This window comes from Urocitellus parryii, chromosome 6 (genome assembly GCF_045843805.1).
Source record: "Urocitellus parryii isolate mUroPar1 chromosome 6, mUroPar1.hap1, whole genome shotgun sequence".
NCBI lineage: Eukaryota > Metazoa > Chordata > Mammalia > Rodentia > Sciuridae > Urocitellus > Urocitellus parryii.
This window is the reverse complement of record NC_135536.1, coordinates 45,854,634-45,871,105: the sequence shown is the minus strand read 5'-3', so window position 1 is coordinate 45,871,105 and position 16,472 is coordinate 45,854,634. Positions and strand designations below refer to the sequence as shown.

The window sequence follows — 16,472 nt, the reverse complement described above, 5'->3', positions numbered from 1 at the left end:
AAGAAAAACAAAACCGAAATACTATGGAATATAATTAAAATACAATACTCAGTAAGTAAATTTCTCAATGACTCACAATTTAAATAATATTTTTTGGTCCATCTAGAATTCTTAGTAAAATAAGATTAATTGGAGAAATAAAAAGGAGTGTTTCCTAAGGATTCCGTGGTTTTGTGCTACAAAATAGATTAAGTTGGTGTTTTCCTAAAATCATTAGCCTGTTCTTCCAAGTGAGGTTTGCACTCCCTTTCTGCAAATGAGGGAACAAGGATGTCATTAAAAGACCCTCCTTGGTGTTTCTGAATTTGCCAGCTCCTCTGAAAGCATTAGATGTCAGCTTTGCCCGAGGCTGTCCTAGGCAAAGTGCACAAGAATGGTCTGCAGCTCAAGGAGCATGCTCTAGTTTCTAGTTAACAATTCCCTAATTACATAGCAAACCCCAGGAAAAAGCCACTCCATCTTTAGGGAAGGTATTTCTTTAGTTTATCATTTATTCAAATTAAATCCTTCAAACAACAGAGCTTGTCACCCTGGTGAAGGTGAGCAGCTCAGTGGTCAAGGACTTCTTAAATGCACAGGAAGCAGCAGACCAGAAATCCCGAGGCATCTTTTACTCTGATCCTCAGTTTCCTCATCTGTCAAGTAACCCCACAAGGTGGGGAGGGGATTATGGAAAGGAATGAAATTAACACAGCATAGGGCCTAGCACACTGTATGCCTTTTCTGTCAATCAAATATGCAATTACCTTTAATACAGGCCTTTTTCATAATTACTATCATCTTCAGTTGGGAAATAATGCGGTATTGTATTGACTAATATGCGGATGTGGAAAGCATTTTTTTTTTTTTAAATGGAAAGGAAAAGCTAAAAGCAGGTCATAGAAAATGATCTCAATTACTGGAGTGATACCATGAGGCACTCAGGTCTATGGAACTTGTCAGAAGAATCAATCAGTTGATCACAGGAGTGAAAATTAAGTGATGTTTTGGGATAGGGCAATCACTGGAAATTTGGGAAATAAGCCGAGGCTCCATTTTTTGGAAGGTCCGGAGATGGTGAATCTCAACCAAATGAGTTATCATATATTCATCCTCTGACTTCATATCTGCCACTTTTGGCTGCATCTCCTCCAGTATTCTACATTTTGGTAAAATTAAGCAGCTTTGAGGGCAGTAATTGTGTTCTTTCATGGAGTCTATGTATGAAAAGTCCCTCTCAGAGGTTATTCTGACTGCTCCCTTGCCATTTGGACCCCACAGAATGTAGCCAAGTGCATGGTCTTTTGAAATCTGGCAGATTTGGTTTTGAATCTTGGCCGAGGGCAAGAAATCCTTTCTCTCTAAGCTGAAATTTCCCAATAGTGATAGAGACATTGGCAGCACCTACCTCATGGAACTGTCCTGAAGCTTAAATGAGATGGTGCAGATGATTAGATTTGCACATGGCTGAACATGTAGTAAATGTTCATTAAATGTCAGCTGTATTTATTATTACTTGCCAACTCTAGCTAATCACTGTGGCTAACTTGTCTTCCCTAATATTCTGTGGCCATTCCAGAATACCTTAGACATAGCCAAGTATATAGTCATGGATGATAAAAATTCTAGTAAATGTTAATAAAAGTTGAAAAGCAAACTTAGAATTATTTGTCAAATAGTGAGAGGTTCATGCTATCTTCTACTCTATTGAACAGTCACAGCTCAGGTGGGTTTCTTTTCTAATTGGTGAATTCCTTCCCCCGAATCAGACCCTGTATGGAAACGGTAGGCAATTTCTAACTTGATCTGGATTTCTGTAGCCACCTCCCTGCGGACTGAATGGCTGCCTAGCTTCCTCTGGGTCAGCCTCTGGAGAGGTCAATTACTCAAGACACTTGACCATTCTGCTCTTTCATTTCCCCTCCAAAGACACTTAGAGGGCTCAGTGAATATATATTGCCTTCAAGCCTGACAACAATCTGTGCGACAAAAGCATCTTCCCCAAACTGACCCTGTGACACCAGGGGATGCCCGGGATCACCATGCTACCTTCTCAAAGCTGAGATGTGGGCTCTTTTTCACTGCTCTCCCCACATCCTGTGATTCTCTCTTCAAATCAGTCTGATGATGGGCTGGTGACTTCTAGGTGAAAGGTCTGAAGGGGCACTGTCCCAGTTTCCTGTCCCTTGCTTTGTGCTTAATGGAAAAAGTGAACTTTTTAACCAGAGGTGAAAAGTCTTTTTATAAAAGCTCAGTCTTAAGGAAGAACTGCCAACTCATTCATGTGATGACTCATCTTTTCTTAATTTAGTGAAATCCTCAGGATGATAAAGTTGTATTCAATAGTGTTGCAGATTCCTTTTGCATTGCTTTTCCTCTGGGGGCCTCAACTTCTAATTTGTCCTCTGGGCTTATTTTCTGTGTGAACACTCACCATCATGATGCTGGGCCCCTGAACTAGTTGGGTGGGCTTCTCGGAGGCACCAGGAGATATCTTTTACTGCATCATTTTGCCAATCCAACAATGCCCCAGTCCTGCTCTGTCCTTGGGTTCTCATCCATTCACTATAGTAGATGGATGTCTGAGTATCCTAATTCATTCAATTGTTGTCCCTAATGTAAATCAGGGCAGCCATATAAATTTTAAATAAAAAGCATGTTTGGTGTCAGTCCAAGCAGCCATTAAAACTAAGATCAGGATTTTTAATGAGCCTCACTGGGAGAGTAAAATCCTTCAGATTGCTGAAAACACAGACCCTCACCAATGAGCAATGTGCAACAGGACAAATGAAAACAAAAACAAAGTACCTATTTTCACAGTAAATGATATTGAGGTCCATATTTACACGAGTGACAAACATATGGCAGTCAATTCTGACTTCGTTGATCGTTGGGGGAGGCAAGGCATGAGCCACAACCACAAGACCCATGATTTGGCTGGGGACGGTCCTCCCATGGGACAGCGACACTCTCAGGCGTAGCCGACCTGTTATGTGAATCACCTGGAAGAAAAACATTAAGTACAGGACACCAGTCAAATTTCCATCCTAGATGTAATAGTTATTTCTTCTGAGAAATGCAAAATTACATCTGGAACAACCAACATTAGCGTCTATCTTTTATAATCATAATGACTGTCAGTGTGCCCTCAATGTCCCCATGGCAAGAGACAAAAGAGAAATAACAATATACTCTGAAAATTTCTCAAGGCAGTATTATTACAGAGTTGTTCCTCTTTTTTTAAGGACCTTTTTTGTTTGGTTGTTTTTACATTTAGGAGAAACTCATAACCAGATGAAATGACAAAAACGTGAAACTGAGCTGCAGAAGGAAACATTTGCATTATCAGCCCTTCTTAATAATTTCTCTCCAAATTTGTACTGAGAAGGATTATATGGTCATCTCCTTTCAAAAGGGTGGTTCAGAGCTTACCTTCATCCAGGTCTTGATATTGTAAAAGGCAAAGACTCCAAGAGATAAAAAAAATTAGGGGTTATGACATGATTTTTTTTCCCCAAGGATATTTTGCGGCACTGAGTTATCAGGAACACAGCAATATATTGCAATGCCTGGGGGTGGGAGGAAGGGTGTTGGTCTATGATTCATTCCTTGAGCTAGGGATGGTCATACCGCAAAACGTGCACCATTTTGGTGGCAGCTCAGAGGTACTTTTCCAGAAACCAGAGGGAGAATATTGGGCTGTCATTTTTTATTTTTTAGCCAAAGAATATCAAATAAAACCCAGGTCACCCAGACCACCAAACCTTTTCTTGTAAACTGCATATAGAAGGAAAGCCATAGTGTCAGCTTCCTGAAATGATGTTTTTGGGGAAACAAAATCATAAAAGGGTAAAAAATAGGAAGAATTTGTGTGTCTATACTTTGAGATAATGAGTGGAGTGCATGTGTGTAGTCTTGGAGGGTGTGTGTGTATGTGTGTGTGTGTGTGTGTGTGTGAGTGTGTGTGTGTGTGTGTGTGAGAGAGAGAGAGAGAGAGAGAGAGAGAGAGAGAGAGAGAGAGAAAGAAACTCTAGCTATGTCCTGAGGACCCTGCCACTACTCGAGTCCTCCCAAACCAGGTCATAGAGGTAATTGCCGTGGTTCACTGTACCATGGAGCTCAGTTTAGTAGCTGAGTTTCCACATTTGCTTTGCTCCCCAAATGCATCACTGAGCACCAAACCATCTATCGAATTTCTACTTTTCCCTCTATGCCATAAGGAACCAAAATGGGAAGGAGGTTTCTCTTGCCTCGCCTCCCAGGAACAATATGCTCTAGAGTCTGCTCTCCTTCCCAGAGGCTTCACTGGCAATTCCTTTTGCGTTTTATTTTTGTTTCTCTTAAGTTATTCTGTTTTCCAAAAGCAAGCCACACTACTGTCAGTCAGGAAGCAGGATCAAAGCCTACGGGGCTGCCCTTCAGAGTCCTAGCTGTTCTAAATAATACCTCTTCCCTGTCACCCTTCACATTTGCGCCCAGAGCTGCAGATCTGGAAACACCAACGAGGAGGATTATTTAGGTTATTTCAGCAGCAGCTTTTCGACCACCCACATTTGAAGTTGACTGAATTCATACTTAATGCACCTTTGCTTTACGCTTTGGTCAGATGAGCTACTTTATGAATATTTGAAAACGTTCCTAGAGGCAAGGATGCTAAAACACCATCACAGACACACATTTTTGCAAGACCTCATTAACTAATAAAGAAATAGCTAAAAGAAACGGGATTAACTTCACAGGAGGGGTGTTGCCGTCCTGGTCCTCCTCCCAGCTAGGCTTACATAGCTGCTCATTTATCATGATCTGTCTTGTTTTATCAGGAAAACTCAGCTTCTTGGAAACATACAGATCTATAAATGCTCAGGAAAACACACACCCAGAAATGATATGCTAAATAAATCCCCACTTGGTATTCTATTCCAAAGCAATTTAAAGGTGGCTGGGCTGGAACACATTTGGGGAAGGCAAACGTAGGGGAGCTGTTGGCTGGTCAGGTTTGCCCAACCTCTGTGCTCCCACTTTGCCTGTGGCTATTGTGGTATTGGAGGGGGTCAAAGTGGGGTCCACTAGGGGTCTAAACTTGTAAGTTTCTGATTCTGTTACCCTGGGAGCCCCTCTGTGTCTCAATTTCCTTTTCTGTGAAATGGGGATAATATTGACTATTTTGTAGTTATGTAATGAAAATCACAGGAGATAATGGCAGTGAACACTATAAACCGTAAAGAATTCTACGATTTTTAAGCAATGCCTCCACAGCCACATCAATGTTTATAGCAGCACAATTCACAATAGCTAAACTGTGGAGCCAACCTAGATGCCCTTCAGTGGATGAATGGATAAAAAAATGTGGCATATATACACAATGGAATATTACTCAGCATTAGAAGAGAATAAAATCATGGCATTTGCAAGTATATGGATGGCATTGGAGAAGATAATGCTAAGTGAAGTTAGCCAACCCCCAAAAAACAAATGCCGAATGTTTTCTCCCATATAAGGAGGCTGGCTCATAGTGCTGTAAGGAGGGGGAAGCATGGGAGGATTAGATAAATTCTAGATAGGGAAGAAGGGTGGGAGGGAAAGGGAGGGGGCAGGGGATTAGCAAGGATGATGGACATCATTATCCAAAGTACATGTATGAAGACTCGATTTGGGTGTCAACCTACTTTATATACAAACAGAGATTTGAAAAATTATGGTATATACGTGTAATAAGAATTGTAATGCAAAAAAAAGTACATGTATAAAGGCATGAATTGGCATCAACATACTTTATATACAAAGATATAAAAAATTGTGCTCTATATGTGTAATAAGAATTGTAATGCATTCCACTGTCGTGTATTTAAAAAAATAAAATCAATAAAAAATAAACAATGTCTCTGTTTGCCTTTAAAGATATCAAGCAAAAAAGGAACAAATATTAATATAGTGTTGGCTGAAGACCTAATAATAAATGCCTTATTATTTTAAAGGATCATAACATTTTCTATTTGGAAGAAAATCTGAGAGGGTCTATCCCTCTCTTTTTTTGGGGGGGGCAAGGGGTACCACAGATTTAAGTCATGGGCACTCGACTACTGAGCCACATCCCCAACCCTATTTTGTATTTTATTTAGATACAGGGTCTCACTGAGTTGCTTAGTGCCTCGCTGTTGCTGAGGCTGGCTTTGAACTCTCCACCTCCTGCCTCGGTCTCCCAAGCTGCTGGGATTATAGGCGTGCTCATCCTGGTCCCTTTATTTTTCATTTTTTAGGCGAGGAAAGAGGTTCTGGAAAGTTCATTCCCTGTCCAAAGTCCCATAGCTTGGAAATGGCAAATGAACTGGAACTTAGGTTTCCATGTCTTATTTGAAAGATCATCATGACTTTATACCTGTATGCATTTATGTGCTTATTCATATTGAATGAAACAGAAATATATATCAGATACCAATTTATTACTTTAGGTAACTGGTACTAGGAATCTTCAAAAATATTTCATTTATTACCAGAAGCTCAGGTTATTTGAAAAGTCTGAGAAACAGCACAAACTAAGAAGAAACAAAACAAAACAAAAACCTCAAGAAATTTTCAATGCAGTAACTAGACAGTTGTTAAGAAATGTCAAAGAACAATGAAAGAAGAGTGTCTGACTGTATGTTAGGGGGTAAGGGAGGATGGGAACAAAGAAAGGGAAATCTGTTGGATCCCACAATTAATTTTTAGGTTTAAACTAACATGTTTTTTTTCCAAATGGATTTCATAGTGCCAACAGAGCCCTTTTCCTCATGTGACAGGTTATGATCAAATTTTAGAAACATATCTGGCAGCATGTATCCAAATATGCACATAGCTGAATTTTTCATTCTGTAGTTGCTTTTAAGGCTTGGAAAGTAGAAGAAAGAGTATTATTAGGAGAACCTGGGTTTGAATCCTAATCCTGGCACTTAATAGCCAGGTGGCTGTGATGATCTGAGAGCTAAGATGACTTGCTTAGCTTTCAGGTCAGTATATCAGAGATTAAAAAGCATATGTGAGAACTGGTTCCAGGACTGCCTATGGTTACTAAGACCCACAATGCTCCACTCCCTTTTATAAAATAGTGCAGTATTTGCATGTGACTGCATCCATAGACTTTAAACCATCTCTCCATTACTTGTAATACACAGTACAATGTAAATGTCATGGAAATCGTTGTTCTGTTGTATTGTTTAGGAAAAAATAACAAGAAAAAATGTACATGTTCAGTACAGATGCAGTTCCCCCACCTTCCCACCCCCAGAACATTTTCCATCTGAATCCTGGATGGGGGACCCATGGATAAGGAGGGCCAATAGTACTCTGCAAAGATGTTCTTTGTTTTCTTAATAAGATTAACAAAGGATATGTTCTTGGTTCTTTAGTATCTAAAATGCATCATGTGTAAGAGATCTTGTTGGGTGCTGGAGTGCTGATCAAGGTGAATAAAATATAAATCTGTTCTCAAAGAGTTCAGACTCTACAGCAGGGCAAGACTGTTGTAATTTCTTGTAACACAGTCCTAAGAGGGAGGTGGTGCAGTGTCTGATCAAGAAAGTGGTTCTCAGTCCAGGCTATGTGACAGTCCCTTATAAAGCTTTGTTAACATGTGGATTCCCAGACTCTGTCCCCAAAGACTCTAACTGATAGCACTGGAATTCAGCATTTATTTGTGTTTTAAAGCTTTAGAGGTGATGCATATTGTTTGAGAACACTTGGCTGATGGCTTTGGAGTTACATCTGTGGTTCTCAACCTTGACTATACACAGGTATCACCCTAGGTTATACCTGAGGTCAATTAAATTAAGATCCCAGGGAGTGGAACATTGGCATCAATATTTGCATATATAAAAAATTTTTCCCGGCTGGGGTTGTGGCTCAGTGGCAGAGTGCTTGCCTAGCATGTGTGAGGCACTGGGTTCGATTCTCGGCACCACATATCATCAATAAAATAAAAGCCCGTTGAAAACTAAAAAAAAATTTTTAAAATTTTTTTTCCCAGGTCTTACAGGGCTGCTGAGAGGATAAAATGAAAAGGTATATAAGGTGCCTAGGTATATGTCTGACACATAGTACATACTCAACAAAGACTATTTTATTAACTAATAAGTATGTTCCATAAACATATAGAATAAGATTTTCCTGACATTTTCATGTGTTTGGACTAGGAAGAAAATACTTTCAGCTGAATGGATCAGGAAGGCTATGTGAAACTGGCATTATATTGTTGACATAAGATCAAATCATAGAATGGGGAAAGGGTTTTCAGATTGAAGACCTAGAACAGAGGAAACAATAGCATTTCAGTTGGTGACAGCAGTAGAGGAGACAGAGATGGGCCCGAAATGGCAGGTTCAATCCACAGAAATTGGCAGTGGGACCAGTGAAGACAGACAGCACCATGATTTTTGAGCCTGTGTCATAGTATGATATGACAGTAGATTAAATGGTAATTGGGAATGAAGGAACTGTTGACCAGGGTGGGGTCTAAGATGATTTCCCATGGACAGTGACCAGCCTAGGAGGATGTCCGTGGAGTAGTTGAAAACAAGAATTGGGCACTAAAGAGATGATAGCTGAAGCTATACTTTTGAAAGTTTTTTTTTCCCCCTTTTCTTTTCTGGAGGTGATAGTTAAAATCAAGAAATGCAATGAAATTCTCAATGGAGAAAAACAGACAAGAAAAAAGTGCCAAAGGCATTTTTTTTTTTTGGTCCCTTTGAGTACCTGAAGCCTAAGGCAACTTATGGGTTCTTTTTCTTGTTGTTGTTTGTTTTCCTCTAAGTTGAGATTCTCTTGCTCTGTAACAACGGCAGTAGTCCTCTCTTTACTTGTGGTTTTGTTTTTGTGTAGTTTCAGATGACCATGGTCAGAAAAAAATAGTATAGTACAATAAGATGGAGAGAGAGAGAGAGAGAGAGAGAGAGAGAGAGAGAGATTGTATTCACATAATTTTTATTATAATGTAATGTTACAATTGTTCCATTTTGTTGTTGATCTTTTGCTGTGCCTGATAGATAAATTAAACTTTCTAATAGGTATGTATGTATAAGGAAAAAAAAATAGCACATACAGGATTTGGTACTACTTGAAGTTTCAGGCATTCACTGGGGGAGTGGGGCGGGGAGGGTCTTGATTTTCTTTTTCCATGCTGGGGATCTGACCCAGGACTTCCTGCCTGCTAGGCAAGTTCTCTATCCTGAGCTATATCCCTAGCCACCGGGGGTCTTCTTTCTTCATCTACTGTTACATTCTAACACAAATGCCAAGCTTGTCATACCATTGCCAATCCTGGTGGTAACATCCCAATAAATGGGTATGGCTTCCTTTTAAAGTTTTGTAAGTGGATGGGAAATGATTGTGAATACAAATATATAAGCCTAAATTCTAATACTATGTCAAGAGTCATGAAACTATAAAAATAATACAGCTGCTTTAAAATGAAAGGAATATTGGAGGACAGCAACACCACTGAATTGAGAAACAGGACTTCTGATTTCAGTCCTGGTTCTGGTCATCTAGCTTGGCCAGGGTAATATTTCATTAGATACAAAGTGGTGGAAAAGAAATAGGTGATGATAGCTTCTAGAGTATTATATAACCAAATGCTCAATGGAGGGGCTTTTAACTGTGCTGTAGCATTTTTCTCCTCTATTTTTATACCCCCGTGGTGGGGCAGAAGTTTCAGAGTACAGTTGCCAGTTGACAAATGCAGTTTATTTTAAGAATTCATTCATGGGGATTTTATGCATTCTGAGTTGGAACCATGCTTTGGTTTTTGTCAAAGCTAGGTAAAAACTGCCTCTGTGTTCTAAAGGTTCATCTTGGTTTGGTGTTAAGGCTAATCTACAGATATTCTTCAAAAGAGCTTTCTGAACTAAGACATTCTTTGCTCCTGAGCTCAACTTTATATAAGAGCTCAATCGGCACACTTCCTTTCAGTGTTCTTGTCTTATCATAAAGAGATGTACAAAAATGCTAAAGCTCATATTTTTCTAAATTCCTTACACAGCAACTGTCTGGATGCCAGCATCATGAAACAGGATGTGAAGAATTTCTGGGTTGAAATCCCACCATTTTGAGAAAAAAAAAAAGATGTCCAAATTATCATGATTTGATTGTCTCATAAAAAAAAAAAAAAAAATCATGGTTTGACTCAGTTTTCTCTGATCCAGCAAGGAGCTGTATGTGGTGCTGTGACTGCATGTCTGCACAGTTAAGGACGAGTGTGGGAGTGTTAACAAACCATGCCGCTTGGACAAATATCTATTTCTCTTCCTGCCATATGCTCCTTTCACGTGCCTGTTGGTGATACACACTTAGGTGTGCTCCCCCAGTATCTTCTCATTATAAACAAGCCCATCACAAAGACCTTGATACAACCTCCCCTCTGTCAATACTTAAGGAGAGAAGGCCCATGATGGAAGAGTACATCTGGAAGCTATTCTCCTCTCTTTTAGGAATAAATCTCAGTTCTACTAATAGGAAACGTTTTTGTTATCAAAAGGCAGTGCCAAGTATTATGTGCATTATTTTCCACATATAATGTCAAGCACAGAATAAGGTTAGGCGACTAGGGGAACAGAAAGGGCTGTAGGCTCAAAAAAAAAAAAAACCCTACAGATTCCCTGGGTTTAGAATATCTATCTTCAGAGATTTTTCACTTGTCCTTTAAGGGAATACAAATTTACCTTAAAAATTAACCTTCCTCCTGGCACTCTGGTCTCTTTTCTTTTTTTCCCCCTGAAGAAGTCTGGTTTAGCATACAGATCATTCAATCTCTAGCTCACATGGGAGAGTCAGCTAATTATTTAGAAGAGCTTTAAGGTGGCCCTAAACCTGTTGAAAGATAAGGGCTTAGATGGGTCTTATGAACCCAAACATCTAGCCTGCAGCATAACAACTTAATCTAAATCAGCATGAGACTATCAACCTTATATCTATTATTTCATTCTGATTCTCAGGGAGTATGTTTTCTAGAATTTAGACCATATTCATAGGTTGGAGACTCTGTTCCAATAGGTCTTTTAGCTATCTCTGTCTGACTCTTTCCACTTAGGTCTTTGTACCAGGTCTGAAAACAAACAAACAAACAAACAAATAAACAACAATCCTAAACCTCAGCTTGTTCACAGAAGCAAGCACCCCTGAGAAAAGGGCCTGTGAAGGCCCTTGGAGAGGCAGAAGAATAGCAGAATATCATTTCCCTTTCTTTTCCCTGAGCTCAGATTTTAGTTCTGGAAGTTGACTTTAGAAGGAAAACTGTAGGCTTCATCATCATCACAATGGGACTTTAACAACAGGGGCTAAGAAAAAGAGAGAATGGGAAAATTGGCTTCTCAAGGCAAAGCTGACTGAGGGAGGCAAGATTCAGGAGGAAAGGAGATGCTGACAGGGAGTGGGTGATGAGGTAGACCTCCTCCCAGGCCAAGGGGTTGCAACAAGAGAGGTGGTCCTCAGAGGTGGTCCTCACCTAATAGCTATGAACTCAGGAAGCAAATGTATGTAAGATTCTTTCTGGGAGTTTGATGCAAAGAATCTTCAATACTGGGTAGCCAGTATGGGGGTAAGATTCAGCTCTCAAGGATACAAGACCGGTAAGAATTACTGAGAGTGTCAGAGTTTTGGGTGGGCTCATTTTGAGGGCAGCTTTGGTGGTAGAGAAGAGAGGAGATGAGACTGGGTACCAGGGAGAGTTCTGGCCAAAGTTAAGAAAGAAGAATCCTGACAGAAACCTATCTTGTTGGATAACAGGGCTATAATTACATAGGAAGTGTTAGTTCTTAGGGACCCCATGATCTTCCATTTGGTTTGAATGGAAATGAAGTAGACAGGAGAGCAATGTCATGGGGCACACTCTTTGATGCTTGGTCTGATTCCTAAAGGTGCACCACAGTTGATTCAGGAAACAGACAAAACTGAAGCGGTACAAAAGGGCTTTTCAGAATGAGGAAGGCAGAGGAAAAGGAAGGAAACCAGGCTGATTTCTCTGCTCTCACTGAAGTACTGAGATCCTGAAGGAAAACAGGCACAAGCTTGTGTGTGAACCTGGGCATTCCTACTCTTACAGATGAAGTCCACTTAATTGGGTAGGCATGCAAACACCTACAATGGCTAACAGGCCTGGTGCAAGAGGGAAAATGTATTCCATTCTTTGAACGGAAAGCATGAACCACCTAGTGTTGATTTCAGGGACTTCTTTTAAACCGAGATAAACAAAATGAACCTCCAGGGTTCTAATGGTTCTTAAATCAGGATGTACACAAAAATCACGTGGAAAGCTTATAAAGAATGTGGATTCCTAGGGCCCATCTGCACAACTTCATATTCTATAAATTTAGGTTGGGCCTGGGAATCTAGATTCTACCAGACCATCCAAGTGCTCTGAATGGCAGTGGTTGGCAGGTCATATCGACTACTCAGCTGCAACTTCTCTCTGCAGGGCCGTTGAATGAATCTAGAGATCTTAATAAAGACCACCCAGAGGCACATCACAGACTGCCTTCCAAACAGGAAAAGGAAGATGAACATATATTTACAATTAAATCTGTACTGAAAATAGTGTTCTACTCTGTGGAATATAACGGGTTGCCTTTGGGTTCTTTGAAAATGGAGGAGTGGCGCATGATAAGCAGGAGGCCTGGGCTACTGTAGGATCCGGGCATGTTTCCGGTGCCTGCTCCTTTCTTTGTGAGAAGGTTTGCATTCTCTCAGTGGCCATAGTGGGCTGCACTGTTGTGCTGGGAGCCTCCTGGGGGAGGCTGAGCTCTGCCAATCCCCTCCCCCTCCCTGGGCCTGCCCCTGGCTCAGCTCCTGATTAATTCAGGGGATCCTGGGAGGTTAACCCTTAATTTGATGGCTCCAGTGGGGAGCTGAGAGATTGCTGGTAATTCATCACCCTTGTTTTATTTATTTTTTTTCGATGCAGAAATATTTTCTAAGGCAACAGATAAAAAATTATTTTTAAAAACCCATGTTTAATATACATTAGACACAGCATTCTCTTCTTACATGACTGCGTCCTCCTAACATAACAATTACTTCTCATCCATCTCTTTTAACAAACTTCAAACACATAACATGAAAAAAATATAACTACAATTATAGTTTTAGTTTCTCAAAATGGGCCCAGACCCCATATTTGCTTCCTGTTCCCTCTGGAGAAAGTAGTCTTTCTTCTACTAAAGATAAGATTTTTTATTGGGATAGTTTAACTAAGCTGCTGAGATCTCCTTAAAGAGATTATGTAAATGTATGCCAAGGATATAAACCACATTTTCTCTGAGAGTGGAACACTTCAAATATCATTTAATAATACAGGACCATGGTAGAAACACCTCGATAAATTGTTAAGGGGCAAAGCAAGAAGGCTGAACTATACACATCTGATCAAATTTCGTTTGATTCAGTTACTTTATTAAAGTCTCCTAGAGAAGGACAGAGGACCATTGTACCACCGTAGAGGGCAACTTTTTTTATTCCTCTATCATTTGATGTGAAGGAGGGGGTATCACCCCTCAAGGCCCTCCGAGGCCCCTTGTGGCTTAGTGCCACTGTCTTGAGGGTAGGGAGGCACTTCTCCATGTAACAGACTGCGATTGTATTTGCTAACAACTCGGGGAAACAAAGAAGATTCAGAACTAGCCCCATGCCAGGCAAGGAATAAAAACTGGCTCCCTACTCCCGTCTCCCACCTCCTATGCTTTCTACCCAGCAAGAAATACTACAGTATTTTGATATAATTTCCTAGGAACCCATGGGCTCTTATAAGGAAAGATATAATATATGACATGTTTGGAAATATATACATGCAAGGAAATATTTCTCATCCTTGCATAACATCTCTGTGTGTTTTACTTAAATTTCTTGAGTTTAACCATCAGTTTTGTTATAAGTTAGTCCCTCTGCTTTTGTTTCTCTTGAGTTTGCTAGCAGAATTTTGTACAGACACTCTAAACTATAAAAAATGCAACAAATGTCCAAAGACAGCTGTGCGCCATGGGCTGAACGCTCTTTTTTATGAAGACGGTGGGTCTAGAGAGCATTCTGGTGCTGAGAGAAAATGTTGAGGCAGCACTGCATTCAGGCAGCCTCCTTCACCCCCTCCTCCAGTCCAAAGTGCTTGGACTGTATGTTATGATTGTATTTGTATAATAAATGAAACTCTTTAGGAACAACTTATGAGATATAGAAGCCAGCAGCCTCTCCCTTCCTTAGTTTCAGAGTTACAGAATCAAGGCAAGAACAGTTCTCAGGGAGGGGCAGTTTAGCTGTCTCCTGAGTGGAATATTTTTTTAAACTAGCCATCCCTTTGAAGGAAAAATGCAAATAATAATTATATTTGCATTTCTCTCTCTATATATGTATATATACATACATATATATTTAGTTGTGTGTGAACCTTTATTTTTATTTTTATGTGGTGCTGAGAATCGAACCTAGTGCCTCACACATGCAAGACAAGTACTCTACCACTGAGCCACAATTCCAGCCCCTTATAATTATATTTCTGATCACTGAAATTATTTAAAGCTATCAGGTGGGTCATATGTTCCTTAAAAATTTTTTTAACTACAATATTCCCCAAATGTAGCCATAAAACTCCTTAATCATCAAACCTAAAAAAGATCACTTTCCTAATACTTTTTCAATCATTCATTAGAGCATTTCAGAGGATGTATTTCCTTCCATTTTCCTCTTATTTTTTCAAATGTGTCTATATCTATATCTACATCTATATCTACATGTGTATCTATATCTATATCTGTAAGTGACTGATCAAACCTAGGATTTTAACCTTCAAAAGACCCCAGGGCTCTGACATGGGTTATTATCCATTCCATATATGCAATTCAAACCCCCCTCGTGTGATTTTTGTGGGTGTCCCCAGCTCATTTGCTGCATTTGGTTTATGCAGCCATGATTAGAGATAGTCATTTACAGTCACACATTTGGAAACTCTTTAACAAGCTTCTAGCAGTTTCCTTCCCAAAGCTGCTTAAACAGATGAGGGTGGAGTGTCAGTAGCGACAGCAGTTTCCCCCACATCACCGATTCCTGCTACTATTTGTATGTCTTTATCAGGATTTCCATTTTGTGGGAAGGCTTAAAAAAAAAAGCCTCAAAATACAAAGATGTGCAGTCCAGACAGTATAGAAGTCATCATTTTGAGTAGACTGACTTTAAAAATTAAAATGGAAGCCATCACACTATAACCTGAAAGTTCCCTAAAAAAAAAGTAAAAAAAGAGCCCCCCCTCCCCTTTTTATTTTAAAGAATACTTTTTGAAGTAATTGGCACAAAGACTGTTTTAGTGCAGATTGCTGCAAGTGTGCTCTTGGCAAAAACATCATAAGCACTAGAACAACTTTAATATGCTCAAGAAGCCAAATATAAACTGACACCAGGAACTCAAGTGTGGGAACAAACAGGGAAATAAAGGAGAGCATCTCAATTTAATACAAACCTACATACAAAGGGACCAATTTTTACGATTCATGGTTTAGCATACAATGTAGCTGTCCTCTGAGTGAATATAGAGTAGTTATACATAAGAAATTAGAATTATCAATTCGAGAGAATTTCTCAAGAGTCCTTTTGATATGTAATACTGCAACCATAATGCCTAAGAAACCAGACATCAATGCATTAAACGAGATCAGGTTGGGATCTATTTTAAAAGAGGAGGGTTTGAACTTGGAGAAGCGTCTCTTTGATTTGACCTCTGGAACAGAACTTCTGCAGGGAAACTCTGAAGGGATCACTTCCCCCCTACCTGTGGCCTTGCTTTCCAGGTCTTTAAAATGTTAAAGTGTGAATCCCTGTAACCCATGTGGGGAGTGGGGAATCATTTTAGTTGTGTCTCCTGTGTGGAATGAAATGGGAAGAATTTATAGACTTTTGCATTCTGTGAGACATGGGGACTGAGTGTTCAATTCTCCTGATTCCATTGAATAGAAAAATGAAAACTATTTTTTTTTAAATTTCCTTCCTCAAGTCATCTTCTTTGCTATTTTATGGTAAGGATTCAAGGATTTGGAGATTTTCTGCATCTTTCTCCATCCACTTTTCAAATTTCTCCCTGATTGCGACCAACACTTTCTTTACCCTGAAACTGAAAAGAAGGCTCGGTTTTCACAGTCTTGCTAAGTAAGATTTCTCCTGCAACCCCCTGGAGTTCAAACGTGCTGCACTTTTTTTTCTTGGGGAACGTTTGAAGTCCCCTTTAAAAATAATGCCTTGAGGATATTTTTCCCTAATACCATTTAAAGAAACTTGAAAGCATATGGCTCTTGAAGCGCACAGGGTTCTAATGAAGTAATCAGCAACACTGCTCATATGCAGACTTCCACCAGGAAGGAGCTTTTAGGCCCAGCCCAGATCAGTCTTTTGAATGAACTGCAGTTCTGCAGAAACTCCTTTTCCTCTATCTGCCGGTGGACTTTTAAAGTGGTGACTTTCAACCTTGGAAGGATGGAAGTTGCTGGAAAGGT

General features: G+C 39.8%; 1 protein-coding gene across 6 annotated transcripts in view; it reads right to left on the bottom strand.

Annotated features, from left to right (window-relative positions):
• Positions 1-16,472, bottom strand: part of Npas3 (neuronal PAS domain protein 3) — an 830,756-nt gene that overhangs the window by 21,722 nt on the left and 792,562 nt on the right. For all 6 annotated transcript variants that reach the window (XM_077799936.1, XM_077799935.1, XM_026414289.2 and 3 more), the window contains one exon: positions 2,788-2,981. In XM_077799936.1, coding sequence (XP_077656062.1) covers positions 2,788-2,981 — 194 coding nt within the window. The remainder of the gene's footprint in view (positions 1-2,787; positions 2,982-16,472) is intronic.